The sequence below is a fragment of the Pseudophryne corroboree genome, chromosome 9 (genome assembly GCF_028390025.1).
Source record: "Pseudophryne corroboree isolate aPseCor3 chromosome 9, aPseCor3.hap2, whole genome shotgun sequence".
Classification (NCBI taxonomy): Eukaryota; Metazoa; Chordata; class Amphibia; order Anura; family Myobatrachidae; genus Pseudophryne; species Pseudophryne corroboree.
In genome coordinates this window covers 332270959-332291712 of record NC_086452.1, presented here as the reverse complement: position 1 = coordinate 332291712, position 20754 = coordinate 332270959, and the positions used below count along the sequence as shown (strand labels likewise).

Sequence of the window (20754 nt, the reverse complement as noted above, 5' to 3'; positions counted from 1 at the left end):
TGTCTGCCGTTATGTTTTATCCCTCTTTTTATAGTAACTATAGTGCATGACTAAGCACCATAACCCTGCATATCCTTATCCATTAGGAATTTATCTAACCCTTTCTTAAGGTGTTGACTGAGTCCGCCATTACAACTCCCTCAGGCAGGGAATTCCAAACACGTATTGTCCTTACCCTAAAAAAAGCGTTTACGCCTTATTGTGCGGAATCTCCTCTCCTCTAACCTGAGCGGGTGTCCACGAGTCCTCTGTGTTGATCTAACCAAAAACAGGTCCTGCGCAAGATGTGTATTGTCCCCTTATATATTTGTAGATGTTGATCATGTCCCCTCTTAGTCTCCTCTTTTCCAGTGTAAACATGCCAGTCTTGCAAGCCTTTCCTCGTATTCCAGCGTCTCCATGCCCTTAATTAGTTTGGTCGCCCGCCTCTGAACCTTTTCTAGCTCCAGGATATCCTTTTTGTAGTATGGTGCCCAGAATTGTACACAGTATTCAAGGTGTGGCCTCACTAGTGATTTATATAACGGTAGTATAGCGCTCTCGTCCCTTGCATCGATTCCCTGTTTTATGCATGCTAATATCATATTAGCCTTCTTTGCTGCAGTCCTACTTTGGGTACTGCTGCTTAGTTTGCTATCTATGAGGACACCTAAGTCCTTTTCCAGTACAGAATCCCCTAATTTTACCCAATTTAATATGTAGGTGTTATTTTTTTTTCTTGTTACCACAGTGCATTACCTTACACTTGTCTGTATTGAAGCGCATTCTCCATTTTGCTGCCCATGCTTCTAATTTAACTAAGTCGTTCTGAAGCAACTCAGCATCCTCCTCCGTATTTATAGCCTTACACAATTTGGTATCATCTGCAAATTGACCCCATGCTCTCTAGACCTTCTGTTAGGTCGGTAATGAAAATATTGAACAATAGCGGTCCTAATACTGAGCCTTGCGGCACACCACTTAGCACTTCAGTCCAATTTGAAAAAGATCCATTAACCACAACGCGCTGCTCCCTATTATCTAACCAATTTTTGATCCAAGTGCATATTGTGCTTCCTAGCCCTGTTTCTTGTAGCTTGTCACCTCTGCTTCTGCTAGCAATGTGATGCACCTTCACATGGAGTTTAAACAAGATCCCATGTTACAATGCATCACTAGCTGCAAGCAGATTGAGTAAACTAATACCTTTGTATGTGACTTCATATTTAGGAAAATCAGGATACCACCAATGCTGCCACAGTTACCACCAATGCTGCCAGTCGTGCAGCTTTGAGCAGCACCTGTGCCTTATGCCAGCAACATGTACACCTTGTACAGAGGTACCTAGTAGAGGGAAAGCTCTACCACCGGCAGTGCTTCAGGTATGTGTTACACACGTTACTCTTGCATGTCCTGTTTTTCCTTCCTTGTATCCTTTCTCTTCCCTTGTTGTTGATTTATTTATTTTTTTCCCCTATTGCACCTTGCTTTTTTTGTTTTTGTTTTGTTGTGCTATGTATTTTATTACTTTCTCCAACAAAGTTGTAATAAACACCTAGTGTAATGGGGTACGTACATCTGTGATTAATTGCTGCAATTCCCCGTTTTGATGATGGCCAAGTCGGGCCATTGACAAAATCCAGCATGTTGGAAATCCTTGATTCGCCAGTTTCCACCCAAAAGTTATTGGAATCGTCGAGCCCAGGATTTTTAACATGCAACGTTTTGCCAATCTCCAGGCAAATTGGCGAATCTCTGAGTGTGCCGCTCAGCATCAGAAGAACAGGGAATTGGCCCGCAGATGTATGACCTGCATAAGCCTTCTCCAACCAGGAAGTTGGCACACTCCATTTCTACAGCACCTCCTCTGTATTAAGAGGTATGATGCTGGTCTCGGACACTTTTAGTTATCAAGAAGGTTTACTACACTTGGCTGTGTAGAGATTTGTTATTTAGATTGACTGCTAGGATTAATGCTTGATTATTTTATCTGTGATAGACCTGGTCAGAATAATTCTTCCCACTCACTGGCATCTCCGAGTGGTTTCTGGAAGGGTGTATACTGCACTCTAGAACAGGTTTCAATTACCATGTATCTCATGCTGCTACCTGAACCTTTGAGACATTACTGTTTGTAAGTGTTTCATGTATCAGGGTATCATTGGTTTGCCAGTGGGCGTTCCTGGGCCAGTCAGTCCTTGGATGTGCTGATGGAAGACCATCTCTGGGGCTTTCTTCTGTGCTGCCCACCTTACAGGAGACTTTTATATCTTTTGACTATTCTAATGAAGGTGTAATCTCCTAAAGTGAGAGCCTAGTCTTTATTTTTCATTTTGTTTTACTATGTTTGCTGTCGTTCCTAATATTTCATCTGTTTAACCAAAATGTGAAGAAGTAAACACATCTAGGTGGTCAATAGCCTACTGTACTTTAGTAGGGTAGGCCATTGGCAGCGTATAGAACTGGAAATGTAAATGGCATACACAGGGCTTGCTGAATGCCATTATTCACCCCAGTTCATCTACATATCAAATTTTTGTCTCTGTTTTGGTGACTGTGGTCTATGTACGAAGCTTAGGAGAGAGATAAACTACCAGCCAATTAGCTCCTAAATGCGTTGTTACAGGTTGTGTTTGAAAAATGACAGGAGCTGATTGGCTGGTATTTTATCTCCGTCCTCGTTATCTCTCTTCAAGGCTTAGTGCATAGACCCATAAAATATGAATAAAGAGCTGATTTGCTCTTCTGGCCTCTCCAATCCATGAAGTGTGATGCAATTCTGGATGCACTGTCTTATTTATGGGGGTAAAAGTGCATTGTTGCCTCAGAATAGGCCTAAATACTGGTTTCCACATTGGTCTCACTTTTCTTTATTTCCTGGATAACAATTCTTGGTACAAAAATTTGTTGCATATTATCATTGGAAATTAGAACGGACAGCCTAATTCAGAGATGTATGTAAACCCAATGGATTGCGTACATCTCCAATTGTGGGGCGCCTGCACAGATCTGGTCCTATGTTGTTGCACACACTGTCCCCTGAGCAACAACTTGATTGATTGATAGACTGCGGCCGTGTCGGGGCAATGTCGGCCTCCGTTCTGGAAAACGGGCTTGTCATGCCTGGTATCTCGGAACGTTGAGGCCAGGGTCTGCATCTTCCTGGCCTCGTCTACGGAGCTGTAAGGGCCAATCTGAGTAACCTCAGGGTGTCGGTGATCCTATCTTCTTAGGACACAGCACTCTGATCTGCGATGTCGACAGGAGGCGTATTTTTCACTCAGGTGCCCCCTGTGGCATTATCATATTTTCACAGCGCTGCTGCATCCAAAGAATGCTTCAGACTAGGATCCAATTTACATTTTTATTGTGGAACTTTGACAAATGAATGACTCCACCACTGTATGCTAAACTGGGATTTTATGTCCCTTGTTGGGACTTTGTTAGTGTAATCTGGGTTAGAGAAACTTTACCACCTCCATCTGTGCCTATCAATTGCTACTTGGAATTGGTTTTGTGTGTAAGTTAAACGCAAATTCACTTTATTTTGCCTTCACATACCTCAAGGTGTAAGGAATGCTCCAGCACTCTGCTTCCTGGTTCATACCGTCCTGGTCCTGACACTGGCACATTTGTGTGTACTCACCACTATCCGCCTCGGACAGGTATTAGTAGTCCTGAGTCTGCCGATGAAAGTTCTGTGCAAAACAAAGTCCAACCCCCTTCCAAGCCGCGCACTCCACCAAAACCTCCACTTCCCAACAAACCTCAGAAAGACCTTGAAGCTGACGGTGTGCCAGATAACCGACCAGTGCCAACACCTAGGAGGATAAGTGATGTGGTCCCTCAGCCTCTACCACGAGCACGGGCAGCAGCTGGGCACAGTCCAGCAAGACCAATAAGTATTACTAATGGTAAGATAATACAATTATGCACACATGGTAAAGAAGCACAGCACTGGAAAGTAAAGCAATAGCAGCCAGATGGTTACATTTTGTTCATAACATATATACGAGTATCATTCAGAATTATAATCATGGCAGTTGCTATCACCTTGGGCCAGATGTACTAAGCCTTGAAAAGTGATAAATATCACGGTGATAAGGTACCAGCCAATCGGCTCCTAACTGTCATTTTTCAAACACAGCCAGTGACATGGTAGTTAGGAGCTGATTGGCTGGCAGTTTATCACTGTGAAATTTATCACTTTTCAGGCTTAGTACATCTCCCCCCTTAGAATTAAACTTAAGATATGCTTACTTGTTTATAGCTCATCAGCACACAGACTTTTAAAGATGAGACCGTTAGCAAGCATATCTGAGGTAAAACATCTAGGAAACCAGCTGACCCACATTGTATAAATGAGACATAACTGGAGTGCATGAGAAGATGTGATCACAAAATTAATTGAATAAACTAAAGGCATCGATCCCGTGCACTTGCCACTCCCAGACCTTGGAGTGGGAGTGCAGAGGATCAATGCCTTATATATATATATATATATATATATATATATATATGTATGTATGTATGTATGTATGTATGTATGTATGTATGTATGTATGTATGTATGTATGTATGTATGTATGTATGTATGTATGTATGTATGTATGTATGTATGTATATATATATATATATATATATATATATATATATATATAAGTATCCCATATCCAAATATCCGAAATACGGAATATTCCGAAATACGGACTTTTTTGAGCGAGAGTGAGATAGTGAAACATTTGTTTTCTGATGGCTCAATGTACACAAACTTTGTTTAATACACACAGTTATTACAAATATTGTATTAAATGACCCTCAGGCTGTGTGTATAAGGTGTATATGAAACATAAATGAATTGTGTGAATGTAGACACACTTTGTTTAATGCACAAAGTTATAAAAAATATTGGCTAAAGTTACCTTCAGGCTGTGTGTATAAGGTGTATATGTAACATAAATGCATTCTGTGCTTAGATTTAGGTCCCATTGCCATGATATCTAATTTTGGTATGCAATTATTCCAAAATACGGAAAAATCCCATATCCAAAATACCTCTGGTCCCAAGCATTTTGGATAAGGGATACTCAACCTGTGTGTGTGTGTGTGTATGTATATGTATATATATATATATATATATATATATATATATATATATATATATATATATATATATATATATATATATATATACGTGGGGCAGAGCCTTTCCCGTCTCCTATCATACTAATGTTTGAGCCAGAGTTTTGACTGTATAAAGTATATGAAAAATACAAAGAATATGTTTGAAATATCTTCTTTGTGTTATGCTAAACATTTTTATAGCCAAATCTCTGAAGTAAAAAGTCTATGGCAGGTGAGGCAGTGCCTCACCTGGCTAACTTTTCCACACATCTCTTATCAAAACTCACCAAATTTCCAGGAGTTTATACTGCTGCACCTGTGTATAATGGCCAGATCTACACTTTGGCTCATATATTGCACGTAAACCTGGCTCTGGTGCTAGCCAGTCCCTCCTGAGCTATTTAGCTCACCGCACATTATATATATATATATATATATATATATATATATATATATATATATACGCTCACCAGACTAGTAGACACAATCCTTTAATTAGATTGGCATAGAGGTATGTCTCTATGCATCCATTTAAAAGGATTTTTTTTACTAATCTGGTGAGTGTATTCCAATTTGTATTCTAATGTTGGACTGAGGATTTCCCACGTCTACGTATTTTGTGCTTCACCCCAGTGATCCAATGTTTATATATAAAGGGGGAGATTCAAATGTTTGAAAAGTTGGTTGGGTGTCTTTTTTTTCCTGTCTATTAGATAGGAAAAAACAGACTCCCAACTGACTTTTCAAACATTTGAATCTCCCCCTATGTGTATATACATATAATATAAATAACGTGCAATTGTGATGTGATTTCTAAATTTGATTTCTTACCTTATAGGTTCACAGCATGCACTAACTCCACCTGTCCCTAAGCCAAGAGGCAGACAGAAGTCTTCTGAGGGGTAAATATCCATTATTTACAGGAAATATCTAACTGGTGCAGAGAGAATATATGAAGCATTTACTTGTCCAAATACACTATACCTTCACATTGACATCATGTGGCTTTTCTTTTTCTTTTAGGGAGGATGAAGGAAGACCTCATAAAGATCCCCCTTGGATTTCCTTGGTGCCTGCCACGGATGTGAAAAAACGAGCTGCCCCACCACCTCCATCCACACTACAGAAGCAGGATGATGTAGAAAAGAACAACATGTCAACAGAAGATATAGCGAACCACAGTCCATCACAGTCCAAGCAATACAACCCTTTTGAGGAAGAGGACGAAGGAGAAGGAAGTGAGAATACTTTAAAGCCAGGCCATCCGTGGTATGGAATCACCCCAACCAGCAGCCCTAAGGCACACAAAAGGCCAGCACCCAAAGCACCAAATGCTTCTCCATTGGGTAAGAAAGACAGACTGCATTCCTACCACCTCATTCACCAAACATGATGGGATTTAGCTATCTTCATAATTAATTGTAATCCTGCTTTGTTTATACCTGAGACAAAAATTTGCCACTTGATAGAACTAGTTTTGTTTCTGTTACTTGCAAGTAAATTCTCCAGTTCTCCATTATGATTGAAAATTGGTTGGTCATGTATTGCTGCAAGCTTGCCAGTTATTTTGTTGTAGCTTAAACACTATAGACCACTCAGTATTTATTTATTTGTTTGTCTCTAGCTCATCACTCTGGTCTTCTAGCCTCCCGCCTTTCACACTCAGAGCCTCCTTCAGGAAGCCCTTCCCCAGCTCTAAGCACAGAGAGCCTTCCCACAGAACCCGCCGCAAGGGGCCACGAGTTAGGGAGTGTTGCGAAAAGTTCCTCTGAGCCAACCATTCACTCACCCACCACATCTGGACCACCAAATCAGGAGAGCCCAGACTTCCTTAGCCATTCCACAAATAGCCATGATCCCAGTAATCTATCCACCAACACCAGCTTCTCCTCATCCAGCGACCTCGCCAATACAAGTGAAGTGCAGGGAAGTCTGTCCCCAGCAAAGAGAGACTCTTCCTGTGATAGTCTGAGGACTAGTCCCTGCCGACCAGCCCCACAACCACCTGATCCAGACCTAACAACACCTTCTCCAGAAATCAAACATAAAGCAAAGGTGAGTGTAACCGCTTGTATGGGAGCATTAGGCTTAAAAATCGTAGCTTATAGTCGCATTCTATTTTTGAAGTATATATTTTATTGAAGCAATGTACTGTACATGGTACAATAAAATATGTGCTTATTTGCAGCTAAGAAGGTACAACATGCAGGAATACAAAAGACTGATTAAGCTTAAGTGTAGCACTGACAGGTAGTCATATGGTCATCCAGGGAAAAAAAAAACGGACGTTGGTAGGCCCACAAAGATGACACGACAAACAAGTATATAAAGGTTACAGTTAAATCATACCTGACCTTAACGAAGTTTGGTTCGCTCGCACTTCCTCCCCCCATGGTCACACTAAAATTAGAGGATTGACCTCAACCATTCGTAGAAGATACCAAGAGGTGTTACACAAAGAGTTTCAAATTTGGGTCTGTATGGCTGTGGAAAGGGTCACAATAAAACTCAAAGAATGTTTAGGTTTTTTTATAGTCACATTTTATTGTTGTGCTTAATGAGTATGTAATAGAATGAAGTACTCCAGGTTGGGTAAGTTTCCAAATCTTGACTGATACATTTGTATTTTTAAAAATGTTTAATTTGACAACAAAACTGATTGATGCATGACATAACCAGAACAAGACGTCACAGTATAGAAGTAAAGTTAATGGTAATAATGACAGAATAACAGCGTGTGGGGTAACGCAGTTCAGGTTAAGAAGAATTAAATAAAAGGTTAAACATTGGGGTAGCCAAGCACATTGACAACACAGGCAGGTCAGTATGTTCTCCTAAACCAATACTTAATGATATTATTTATCCTATAGGCCAGTGGTTCCCAAACTGTGTGCCTAGGCACCCTGGGGTGCTGCCAGGCTCTTCCAGGGGTGCCACGGGCTGGTGGTCAAGGACCAAATAAAATTATTAATGGTCACAGTGATAGGCAAAACCAGTGCTAGTGGCTGCCAATCCGAAGCACAACTGTACACCACCACATAACTGAACCCAAGGATGGCAGTAGGCACAGTTTACATAATGTAATATTTTTTTTCCACATTTATCAATAAAAATCTTTTATCCTGAAGGTACGTTGAAAAAATTGATACTCTAGGGTGTCTCGATTCAAAACATTTTTGGGAACACCTCTATAGGCAAAGAGTTTGGTTAATTTCACATGGAAACTTTCCAGAAATTCAGTTGTTCAGTTTTCTTGTACTTCCCAAAGCTTTCAGTTTTGAAAGTCTGTAGAGCACAAAGGAAACAGATTCCATATAGACTCCTCAGTAAAGCTATTGTTGTTTTTCACATATGGTTGCATGCCTGTTAGTCATAGATTTGCATATCTATAATTAAGAACCACACGTAGCTAAAGCTACACATAATAAACTAGATGATTATTAAAAACCACACGCAGCACCTAATCTTGGTGCACACAGGGCCCCTCATTGTATCTACAGAAATCTGTAGCTAGCCTTGTTTAACATACAAAACATAGACATCTGCTGTGACTGGAGTAGCGGTTGGAACACCTTTCCTATTATTGGCAAGTGCTTGTTGCTGTGACAGGCAGCGCGTGGGTGCTATGTCGCTGTTGGCTAGACATCTGTTACCACAGTAATACATATCACTTATGCAAATAAAGCTACTATTTTGTGGTAAAGAAAACAACTTGGTGATGTATGTCTGCCACTCACTGTCTGACTATACTTTCAGGCTCTATGCAAAGAGAACCCCTTTAACAGAAAGTCCTCCCCAGTTACTTCTCCGACCAACAGGAAGACAAAGAAAGGACCCAAACCGGCACGTCCGCCTGCCCCAGGGCATGGGTTCCCTCTTATCAAACGCAAGGTGAGGCAGAGAGCACTTCATTCCTTATCTGCTATTTACTCTAAGAGTGTAATCCTCTATGTATATCCTCTATTAGATTATATTCATTCCTTTATTATTATTATTAATTTATTTTTCTGCAGCCGGGTACACTGGGATTCCACAGGGAATAACATCGGGGTGTAGAGTTGGATCTTGATCTGAGGCACCAACAGGCTAAAACTTTGACTTTTCCCAGGATGCACTGCACTGCCTCCTCTCTAGCCCCGCCTCCAGGCACTGGAGCTCAGTTTGTAAGTTGGTGCCTGCAGTGCAGGTCACTAACAGGGGAGGCTGCGCTAGGCAGCCCTGAAAAGAGCTTTTTAGAAGACTTCAAGGGCCGCAGCACAAGCATTAGATGCTGTGTATGTCATGTTGACATTCTGTGCTGCGGCTCCATCACCTCCCTCAGTGGCACTGTATACTCCCGCGGCCTGGTTTCTGGGTACTCACAGCGTAGGCGCTCCGGTAATCAGGCACACATCACCGCTGCTGCTCTCCTGGATCGCGTGGCCGCACTTCAGGGAGGAGGTAAGAGGGTCCCCTAGGTGGGACCTGCCGGTAAATCGCGATCCGGTCGCGGTCCCAGGAGACGGGCTGCGCCGCTGGCGTGGACACTGTGGCCGTGCAAGGACCCCACTATATCCACCAGGGCAGGGAGCACAGATCGGATTTCCAAAAATCCATTTGTTATAGGCTCCATAGTACCTGATGGTGAAGTCCATCTACAGCAGGTGTTCCTGCTCTGGAGCTGCATTTATCTCTCTCCCTCACTTCCTGTCAGCATTTGGGCGCCATTTCACATAGCTGCGCTGATCCTGGGACTGCTGGGCACTGTCTCCTCTGTAAAGCCGCCTGCATCATCAGCACTGTGCATGTACTTAAGTATTCAACATGTCGTTTAGACAGCATTAGTTAAGAACAAGTGCACTACTATATGAATATTTAGTACAAGTATTCTGTGATATACACCAGTTTCTCTGACGTCCTAGTGGATGCTGGGACTCCGTAAGGACCATGGGGAATAGCGGCTCCGCAGGAGACAGGGCACAAGAATAAAAGCTTTAGGATCAGGTGGTGTGCACTGGCTCCTCCCCCTATGACCCTCCTCCAAGCCTCAGTTAGATTTTTGTGCCCGAACGAGAAGGGTGCAGGCTAGGTGGCTCTCCTGAGCTGCTTAGAATAAAAGTTTAATTTAGGTTTTTTATTTCCAGTGAGTCCTGCTGGCAACAGGCTCACTGCATCGTGGGACTAAGGGGAGAAGAAGCGAACTCACCTGCGTGCAGAGTGGATTGGGCTTCTTAGGCTACTGGACATTAGCTCCAGAGGGACGATCACAGGTACAGCCTGGATGGGTCACCGGAGCCGCGCCGCCGTCCCCCTTACAGAGCCAGAAGAGACGAAGAGGTCCGGTGAAATCGGCGGCAGAAGACAATCCTGTCTTCAGACTAAGGTAGCGCACAGCACCGCAGCTGTGCGCCATTGCTCTCAGCACACTTCACACTCCGGTCACTGAGGGTGCAGGGCGCTTGGGGGGGGGGGCACCCTGAGACGCAATATAAATGATAATACCTTAGGTGGCAAAAGAATACATCACATATAGCTCCTGGGCTATATGGATGTATTTTAACCCCTGCCATTTTTACACAAAAGAGCGGGAGATAAGGACGTCGTGAAGGGGCGGAGCCTATCTCCTCAGCACACAAGCGCCATTTTCCCTCACAGTTCCGCTGGAAGGACGGCTCCCTGACTCTCCCCTGCAGTCCTGCTTCAGAATCAGGGTAAAAAAGAGAAGGGGGGGCACTATTGGCAGCAAATGACAATATAAACAGCAGCTATAAGGGAATAACACTTATATAAGGTTATCCCTGTATATATATATATATATATATATAGCGCTGGGTGTGTGCTGGCAGACTCTCCCTCTGTCTCTCCAAAGGGCTCGTGGGGTCCTGTCCTCTATCAGAGCATTCCCGGTGTGTGTGCTGTGTGTCGGTACGTGTGTGTCGACATGTATGAGGAGGAAAATGATGTGGAGGCGGAGCAATTGCCTGCGTTAGTGATGTCACCCCCTAGGGAGTCGACACCTGACTGGATGATCGTGTTCAAACAATTAAGTGATAATGTCAACACTTTGCAAAAAACTGTTGACGACATGAGACAGCCGGCAAATCAATTAGTGCCTGTCCAGGCGTCTCAGACACCGTCAGGGGCCCTAAAACGCCCGTTACCTCAGTGGGTCGACACAGACCCAGACACAGATACTGAGTCTAGTGTCGACGGTGATGAGTCGAACGTAATGTCCAGTAGGGCCACACGTTACATGATCACGGCAATGAAGGAAGCATTGCACATTTCTGACACTACAAATACCACTAAGAAGGGTATTATGTGGGGGGTGAAAAAACTACCAATAGTTTTTCCTGAGTCAGATGAATTGAATGAGGTATGTGATAAAGCGTGGGTTTCTCCTGACAAAAAACTGCTAATTTCTAATAAATTATTGGCACTATATCCTTTCCCATCAGAGGTTAGGACACGTTGGGAAACACCCCCTAGGGTAGATAAGGCGCTCACACGTTTATCTAAACAAGTAGCGTTACCGTCTCCTGATACGGCCACCCTCAAAGAACCAGCTGATAGAAGGCTGAAAAATATCCTAAAAAGTATATACACACATACTGGTGTTATACTGCGACCAGCAATCGCTTCAGCCTGGATGTGCAGTGCTGGAGTCGCGTGGTCGGATTCCCTGACTGAAAATATTGATACCCTGGATAGGGACAATATATTGTTAACTATAGAGCATTTGAAGGATGCATTACTAATATATGCGTGATGCACAGAGGGATATTTGCACCCTGGCATCAAGAGTAAGTGCTATGTCCATCTCTGCCAGAAGAACGTTATGGACGCGTCAGTGGTCAGGGGATGCGGATTCCAAACGACATATGGAAGTATTGCCGTATAAAGGGGAGGAGTTATTTGGGGCTGGTCTTTCGGACCTGGTGGCCACGGCAACGGCTGGAAAGTCCACCTTCTTACCCCAGGTCACTTCACATCAACAGAAAAAGACACCGTCTTTTCAAACTCAGTCCTTTCGTTCCCATAAATACAAGCGAGCAAAAGGCCATTCCTTTCTGCCCCGGGGCAGAGGAAGGGGAAAAAGACTGCACCATGCAGCCGCTTCCCAGGATCAGAAGCCTTCCCCTGCTTCTGCCAAGTCTTCAGCATGACGCTGGGGCTTTACAAGCAGACTCAGACTTGGTGGGGGCCCGTCTCAAGAATTTCAACGCGCAGTGGGCTCACTCGCAAGTGGATCCCTGGATTCTACAGGTAGTATCGCAGGGGTACAAACTGGAATTCGAGGCGTTTCCCCCTCGCCGGTTCCTGAAGTCTGCTCTGCCAAAGTCTCCCTCCGACAGGGAGGCAGTTCTGGAAGCCATTCACAAGCTGTATTCCCAGCAGGTGATAATCAAGGTACCCCTCCTACAACAAGGAAAGGGGTATTATTCCACGCTGTTTGTGGTACCGAAGCCGGACGGCTCGGTGAGACCAATTTTAAATCTGAAATCCTTGAACACTTACATAAAAAGGTTCAAATTCAAGATGGAATCACTCAGAGCGGTGATAGCGAACCTGGAAGAAGGGGACTATATGGTGTCTCTGGACATCAAAGATGCTTATCTCCACGTCCCAATCTACCCTTCTCACCAAGGGTATCTCAGGTTTGTAGTACAAGACTGTCATTATCAGTTTCAGACGCTGCCGTTTGGGTTGTCCACGGCACCTCGGGTCTTTACCAAGGTAATGGCCGAAATGATGATTCTTCTTCGAAGAAAAGGCATCTTAATTATCCCTTACTTGGACGATCTCCTGATAAGGGCAAGGTCCAGGGAACAGTTAGAAGTCGGAGTAGCACTATCTCAGATAGTGTTACGTCAGCACGGGTGGATCCTAAATATTCCAAAATCGCAGCTGATTCCAACGACACGTCTTCTGTTCCTAGGAATGATTCTGGACACAGTCCAGAAGAAGGTTTTTCTCCCGGAGGAGAAGGCCAAGGAGTTATCCGAGCTAGTCAGGAACCTCCTAAAACCAGGCCAGGTGTCAGTGCATCAGTGCACGAGGGTCCTGGGAAAAATGGTGGCTTCTTACGAAGCAATTCCATTCGGAAGATTCCATGCAAGAACGTTTCAGTGGGATCTACTGGACAAATGGTCCGGTTCGCATCTTCAGATGCAGCAGTGGATAACCCTGTCACCAAAGACAAGGGTGTCCCTCCTGTGGTGGTTGCAGAGTGCTCATCTTCTAGAGGGCCGCAGATTCGGCATTCAGGATTGGATCCTGGTGACCACGGATGCAAGCCTGAGAGGCTGGGGAGCAGTCACACAGGGAAGAAACTTCCAGGGCTTGTGGTCAAGCATGGAAACATCTCTTCATATAAACATTCTGGAACTACGGGCCATTTACAATGCCCTAAGTCAAGCGAAACCCCTGCTTCAGGGTCAGGCGGTATTGATCCAATCGGACAACATCACGTCAGTCGCCCACGTAAACAGACAGGGCGGCACGAGAAGCAGGAGGGCAATGGCAGAAGCTGCAAGGATTCTTCGCTGGGCGGAAAATCATGTGATAGCTCTGTCAGCAGTGTTCATTCCGGGAGTGGACAACTGGGAAGCAGACTTCCTCAGCAGACACGACCTTCACCCGGGAGAGTGGGGACTTCACCCAGAAGTCTTCCACCTGATTGTAAACCGTTGGGAAAAACCAAAGGTGGACATGATGGCGTCACGTCTAAACAAAAAACTAGACAGATATTGCGCCAGGTCAAGGGACCCTCAGGCAATAGCGGTGGACGCTCTGGTGACACCGTGGGTGTACCAGTCAGTGTATGTGTTCCCTCCTCTGCCTCTCATACCAAAAGTACTGAGAATCATAAGAAGGAGAGGAGTAAGAACGATACTCGTGGTTCCGGATTGGCCAAGAAGGACTTGGTACCCGGAACTTCAAGAGATGCTCACGGAAGACCCGTGGCCTCTACCTCTAAGAAAGGACCTGCTCCAGCAGGGGCCTTGTCTGTTCCAAGACTTACCGCGGCTGCGTTTGACGGCATGGCGGTTGAACGCCGGATCCTGAAGGAAAAAGGCATTCCAGATGAAGTCATCCCTACCCTGGTCAAAGCCAGGAAGGATGTAACCGCAAAACATTATCACCGCATTTGGCGAAAATATGTTGCGTGGTGTGAGGCCAAGAAGGCCCCTACAGAGGAATTTCAACTGGGTCGTTTCCTCCATTTCCTGCAAACAGGACTGTCTATGGGCCTAAAATTAGGGTCTATTAAGGTTCAAATTTCGGCCCTGTCGATTTTCTTCCAGAAAGAACTGGCTTCAGTACCTGAAGTTCAGACATTTGTTAAAAGGGGTACTGCATATACAACCTCCTTTTGTGCCTCCAGTGGCACCTTGGGATCTCAATGTTGTTTTGAGGTTCCTTAAGTCACATTGGTTTGAACCACTCACCACTGTGGACTTAATATCTCACATGGAAGGTGACGATGCTGTTAGCCCTGGCTTCAGCCAGGCGTGTGTCAGAATTGGCGGCTTTATCATATAAAAGCCCTTACTTAATTTTTCATTCTGACAGGGCAGAATTGAGGACTCGTCCTCAATTTCTCCCTAAGGTGGTTTCTGCTTTTCACATGAACCAACCTATTGTGGTGCCTGCGGCTACTAGGGACTTGGAGGACTCCAAGTTACTTGACGTTGTCAGGGCCCTGAAAATATATGTTTCCAGGACGGCTGGAGTCAGAAAGTCTGACTCGCTGTTTATCCTGTATGCACCCAACAAGCTGGGTGCTCCTGCTTCTAAGCAGACTATTGCTCGTTGGATTTGTAGTACAATTCAGCTTGCACATTCTGTGGCAGGCCTGCCACAGCCAAAATCTGTAAAAGCCCATTCCACAAGGAAAGTGGGCTCATCTTGGGCGGCTGCCCGAGGGGTCTCGGCTTTACAACTTTGCCGAGCAGCTACTTGGTCAGGGGCAAACACGTTTGCTAAATTCTACAAATTTGATACCCTGGCTGAGGAGGACCTGGAGTTCTCTCATTCGGTGCTGCAGAGTCATCCGCACTCTCCCGCCCGTTTGGGAGCTTTGGTATAATCCCCATGGTCCTTACGGAGTCCCAGCATCCACTAGGATGTCAGAGAAAATAAGATTTTACTTACCGATAAATCTATTTCTCGTAGTCCGTAGTGGATGCTGGGCGCCCATCCCAAGTGCGGATTGTCTGCAATACTTGTACATAGTTATTGTTAACTAAATCGGGTTATTGTTGTTGTGAGCCATCTTTTCAGAGGCTCCTTCGTTGTTATCATACTGTTAACTGGGTTCAGATCACAAGTTGTACGGTGTGATTGGTGTGGCTGGTATGAGTCTTACCCGGGATTCAATATCCTTCCTTATTATGTACGCTCGTCCGGGCACAGTATCCTAACTGAGGCTTGGAGGAGGGTCATAGGGGGAGGAGCCAGTGCACACCACCTGATCCTAAAGCTTTTATTCTTGTGCCCTGTCTCCTGCGGAGCCGCTATTCCCCATGGTCCTTACGGAGTCCCAGCATCCACTACGGACTACGAGAAATAGATTTATCGGTAAGTAAAATCTTATTTTTACTGTGCATTGTTATATCTGTATACATACATCTCTATATGTAGTATTACTAGTTCAGTGCAGTTTTATTGGTTATATGTAGTGATGTGCACCGGACATTTTTCGAGTTTTGTGTTTTGGTTTTGGATTCGGTTCCGCGGCCGTGTTTTTGATTCGGACGCGTTTTGTCAGATTCGGTTGTGTTTTGGATTCGTTTTTTTTTTTTTACAAAAAACCCTCAAAAACATCTTAAATCATAGAATTTGGGGGTCATTTTGATCCCATAGTATTATTAACCTCAATAACCATAATTTCCACTCATTTTCAGTTTATTCTGAACACCTCACACCTCACAATATTATTTTTAGTCCTAAAATTTGCACCGAGGTCGCTGGATGACTAAGCTAAGCGACCCAAGTGGCCGACACAAACACCTGGCTCATCTAGGAGTGGCACTGCAGTGTCAGGCAGGATGGCACTTCAAAAAAATAGTCCCCAAACAGCACATGATGCAAAGAAAAAAGAGGCGCAATGAGGTAGCTGTGTGACTAAGCTAAGCGACCCAAGTGGCCGACACAAACGCCTGGCCCATCTAGGAGTGGCACTGCAGTGTCAGACAGGATGGCACTTCCAAAAATAGTCCCCAAACAGCACATGATGCAAAGAAAAATGAAAGAAAAAAGAGGTGCAGGCATCGCAACCGACACAGTTGGACTCTCCTTGGGGATTTGTGATTTAGAAGAACGCACAGTTCTTTGCTGTGCTTTTGCCATCTTAACTCTTTTAAGTTTTCTAGCAGGAGGAGGAGTGCTTCCATCCTCAGGTGAAGCTGAACCACTAGCCTTGAACATAGGCCAGGGCCTCAGCCGTTCCTTGCCACTCTGTGTCGTAAATGGCACATTGGCAAGTTTACGCTTCTCAGACGATTTTGAGTTAGATTTTTGGGTCATTTTACTGAACTTTATTTTTTTGGATTTTACATGCTCTCTACTATGACATTGTGCATCGGCCTTGGCAGACGACGTTGATGGCATTTCATCGTCTCGGCCATGACTAGTGGCAGCAGCTTCAGCACGAGGTGGAAGTGGATCTTGATCTTTCCCTATTTTACCCTCCACATTTTTGTTCTCCATTTTTTAATGTGTGGAATTATATGCCAGTATCAATAGCAATGGCCTACTACTATATATACTGCGCACAACTGAAATGCACCACAGGTATGGATGGATAGTATACTTGACGACACAGAGGTAGGTAGAGCAGTGGCCTTCTGTACCGTACTGCTATATATTATATACTAGTGGTCAGCAAACTGTGCAAAACTGAAATGCACCACAGGTATGGATGGATAGTATACTTGACGACACAGAGGTAGGTAGAGCAGTGGCCTACTGTACCGTACTGCTATATATTATATACTGGTGGTCAGCAAACTGTGCAAAACTGAAATGCACCACAGGTTTGGATGGATAGTATACTTGACGACACAGAGGTAGGTAGAGCAGTGGCCTTCTGTACCGTACTGCTATATATTATATACTGGTGGTCAGCAAACTGTGCAAAACTGAAATGCACCACAGGTATGGATGAATAGTATACTTGACGACACAGAGGTAGGTAGAGCAGTGGCCTACTGTACCGTACTGCTATATATTATATACTGGTGGTCAGCAAACTGTGCAAAACTGAAATGCACCACAGGTATGGATGGATATTATAATTGACGACACAGAGGTAGGTAGAGCAGTGGCCTACTGTACCGTACTGCTATATATTATATACTGGTGGTCAGCGAAATTATGCACTGTACTCCTACTATATACTACAATGCAGCACAGATATGGAGCGTTTTTCAGGCAGAGAACGTATAATACTGGTGGTCACTGGTCAGCAAAACTCTGCACTGTACTCCTCCTATATAATACTGGTGGACCCCAGTCCCCACAATAAAGCAGTGTGAGCACAGATATATGCAGCAAACTGAGCACAGATATGGAGCGTTTTTCAGGCAGAGAACGTATAATACTGGTGGTCACTGGTCAGCAAAACTCTGCACTGTACTCCTCCTATATAATATACTGGTGGTCCCCAGTCCCCACAATAAAGCAGTGTGAGCACAGATATATGCAGCGCATTGAGCACAGATATGGAGCGTTTTTCAGGCAGAGAACGTATAATACTGGTGGTCACTGGTCAGCAAAACTCTGCACTGTACTCCTCCTATAATACTGCTGGTCCCCAGAATAAAGATATTTGCAGCCCCCTGAAACAAAGTGAGAGGACGCCAGCCACGTCCTCTCACTATCATTTCCAATGCACGAGTGAAAAATGGCGGCGACACGCGGCTCCTTATATAGAATCCGAATCTCGCGAGAATCCGACAGCGGGATTATGACGTTCGGGAGCGCTCGGGTTAACCGAGCAAGGCGGGAGGATCCGAGTCGCTCGGACCCGTGAAAAAAAAGTTGACGTTCGGGCGGGTTCGGATCCCGAGGATCCAAACCCGCTCATCACTAGTTATATGTAATAATTTCTGCATTTGTACCGGTGACTGTGTGTGCCTATAGCTGTTGTGTGGTTTCTATTCTGTGTATCACACATATTGCTATCACTATATTCTGTACCCTAGGGGGCTAAGTGCGTCAGGGTCTCATATACCATATAGTGTTCCACAGGATATACTGTTTTGTATTTTTCACTATGTGTTTCAGTCACCTCATACTGCTTAAATCCTCTGTTTGTGCTCTGCATTTGTGGTCACATAACACTGTTTTTTTGTCAGGTATTGTGTTTTGTCTGGCTATAGTGTACTGTTACGCCCTAAGACTACATTCCCAATAATGTCTGCTACACAGGGCGGGAAATCCGCAGATGCTCCTGCATCATGCAGTGCTGGCGCCACGGATTTACCTGAGGAAAGAATTTCTGCTGAGAATTCAGGTACTGGGTATCTCTGTACCTTCCAGTCTGACCGCAGCCCCTGTGCCAAATCAGGATCCAACTTGGGCTGCATTTTCAAATATGCCGACTACGCTTGTAACATGACTTACGCCCCCTGTGGGAACTCCTGTGCCATTACAGCCACACATTGTCCCTGTAGTTAATCTGCCATGGGCGGATACTCGGTCATCCCAGTTATAGCAATTAAATTAGTCCTTGGTTAAACACAAACCTAACCCTCGCCCTACTGGGACCAAGGGTCCTCTAAGCGGGCCATTTCTTCCTCACAATCCACTAATATTTCGGATGATTCTTCCGATGAGGATGGAGATCATACTGATCCTTCAGATACTGATACAGTTGTTTCTGATGAGGAATCTACAACTCAGGTTGTTCCTGAACTAGTGGAGGCTATCAAGCTGATTCTCCAGATGGATGATAAGATTGTACCTCCTGCGACGTTTCAGAAACCTGATAAGTTTAAACGTCAGAAGTTTGGTAAAGTAGTTTTACCTCATTCTGACCTCTTAATTAACATACGCCAGGAAGCCTGGTCTTCTCCAGGAAATAAATTTTCCCTGTCGAAATTGATATTGGCTCGTTATCCTATCCCTGCGGAGTTGAGTAACAAGTGGGAAACTCCACCGCTGGTGGACTCTCATGTCGCCTGTCTAGTGGTGTCTTCTACTCTGCCTGTCACCACTGTCACTTCACTGAAGGAACCGACGGATAAGCGTGTGGAGGGATGCCTGTAGTCTATCTACACACTTACCGGTGCTGTACATAGACCCACTATGGCAGACAATATCTGTCGTATATTACTACAGCCTCTCACTATATTCAGGAGGTGGCCTCTGATGCTGGTGTAATGGCGGCCAAGGCGTCTACTACGTCTATCCTGGCTCGCTGAATTTTGTGGTTAAGGTCTTGGAAAGTGGACCTGGACTCCAAAAAGACCTTGGAGATGCTTCCTTTTAAGGGGGATGTACTATTTGGGGAGGATCTGAACAAGATTGTGACTGACTTGGCAACAGCCAAGACTGCATTTCACCCAAGTACTAATCCGTCTGCTCTGAAGGCTAAGAGTACCACTTTTCGTTCCTTTCGACCTCCAGGTAAAGCAAAGGGTCAGACGTATCCGAGACCGGCTCGTACTTCCAAAACCACCAAGCCCAAGTCTAAGCAATCTTGGGCCGCCTGTCAGTCTGCTTCCAAACAGGACAAGCCTGCAGCATGACGGGGCGGGCCTCCCCCTGGGGGAACTTCTGCAGTTCGCCCAGGCCTGGTTAAGGACCACTTTGGATGCCTGGGAGCGGGAAGTTGTCTCACTGGTACGCAATCTTTCAAGAGACACCCCCTCAACGGTTCTGCTCAATGATTATCCCTTTCAAGCCACTGAAAGCACAAACTCTACACTTGGTTGTACAATCTCTCCTAGATACTGGAGTGATTGTAACGGTACCTCTGTCTCAAAGAGGAAGGGGTTACTATTTGACCCTGTTTCTAGTCCCGAAACCAAATGGGTCCTCGTGGCCTATACTCAATCGGAAATCTTTGAACACATTTGTGAGGGTATCCAAATTCCGTATGGAAACTCTGCGCCGTATTGTACTGGCTATGGAGCCCAAGGAATATATGGTATCCTTGGACACACAGGATGCTTACCTGCACATACTTATTGCCATGTTGCATCAGCAATATCTGCGGTTTGCTATTGGCAACCTTCATTATCAATTCCGGGCTGTGCCTTTCGAACTGGCCACTGCTCATCAGATCTTCACCAAGGTCATGGCAGTCATGACGGCTCTTCTTCGCCGTCAGGGTGTCAGGATCATGCCGTATCTGGACGACTTCCTGATCCTGCCGAACTCCCCAGAGGTTCTCCTCAGTCATCTGGAACTGCCAGTCCAATTCCTACAAGCCCACGGGTGGCTCATGAAGAGAAGAAGTCCTCGCTGGTTCCTGCTCAGAGCATGGTGCACCTGGGGGCATTGCTGGACACACACAACCAATGATTGTTCTGGTCTCCAGAAAAAGTCCTGAAACTTCAGGACAGGATCATATACTTCCTCTTTCACCAGAGAGTGTCAATACACTCAGCGATGCAAGTACTAGACCTCATAGTGTCGGTATTCGACATGGTAGAGTTT

General features: G+C 44.8%; 1 protein-coding gene across 1 annotated transcript in view; it reads left to right on the top strand.

Moving 5' to 3' along the window:
- MICALL1 (MICAL like 1) overlaps nucleotides 1-20754 on the top strand; it is a 98494-nt gene that overhangs the window by 40410 nt on the left and 37330 nt on the right. Inside the window, exons 5-10 of the mRNA XM_063940566.1 lie at nucleotides 1210-1361; nucleotides 3547-3893; nucleotides 5942-6005; nucleotides 6127-6449; nucleotides 6728-7158; nucleotides 8860-8994. Coding sequence (XP_063796636.1) covers nucleotides 1210-1361; nucleotides 3547-3893; nucleotides 5942-6005; nucleotides 6127-6449; nucleotides 6728-7158; nucleotides 8860-8994 — 1452 coding nt within the window. The remainder of the gene's footprint in view (nucleotides 1-1209; nucleotides 1362-3546; nucleotides 3894-5941; nucleotides 6006-6126; nucleotides 6450-6727; nucleotides 7159-8859; nucleotides 8995-20754) is intronic.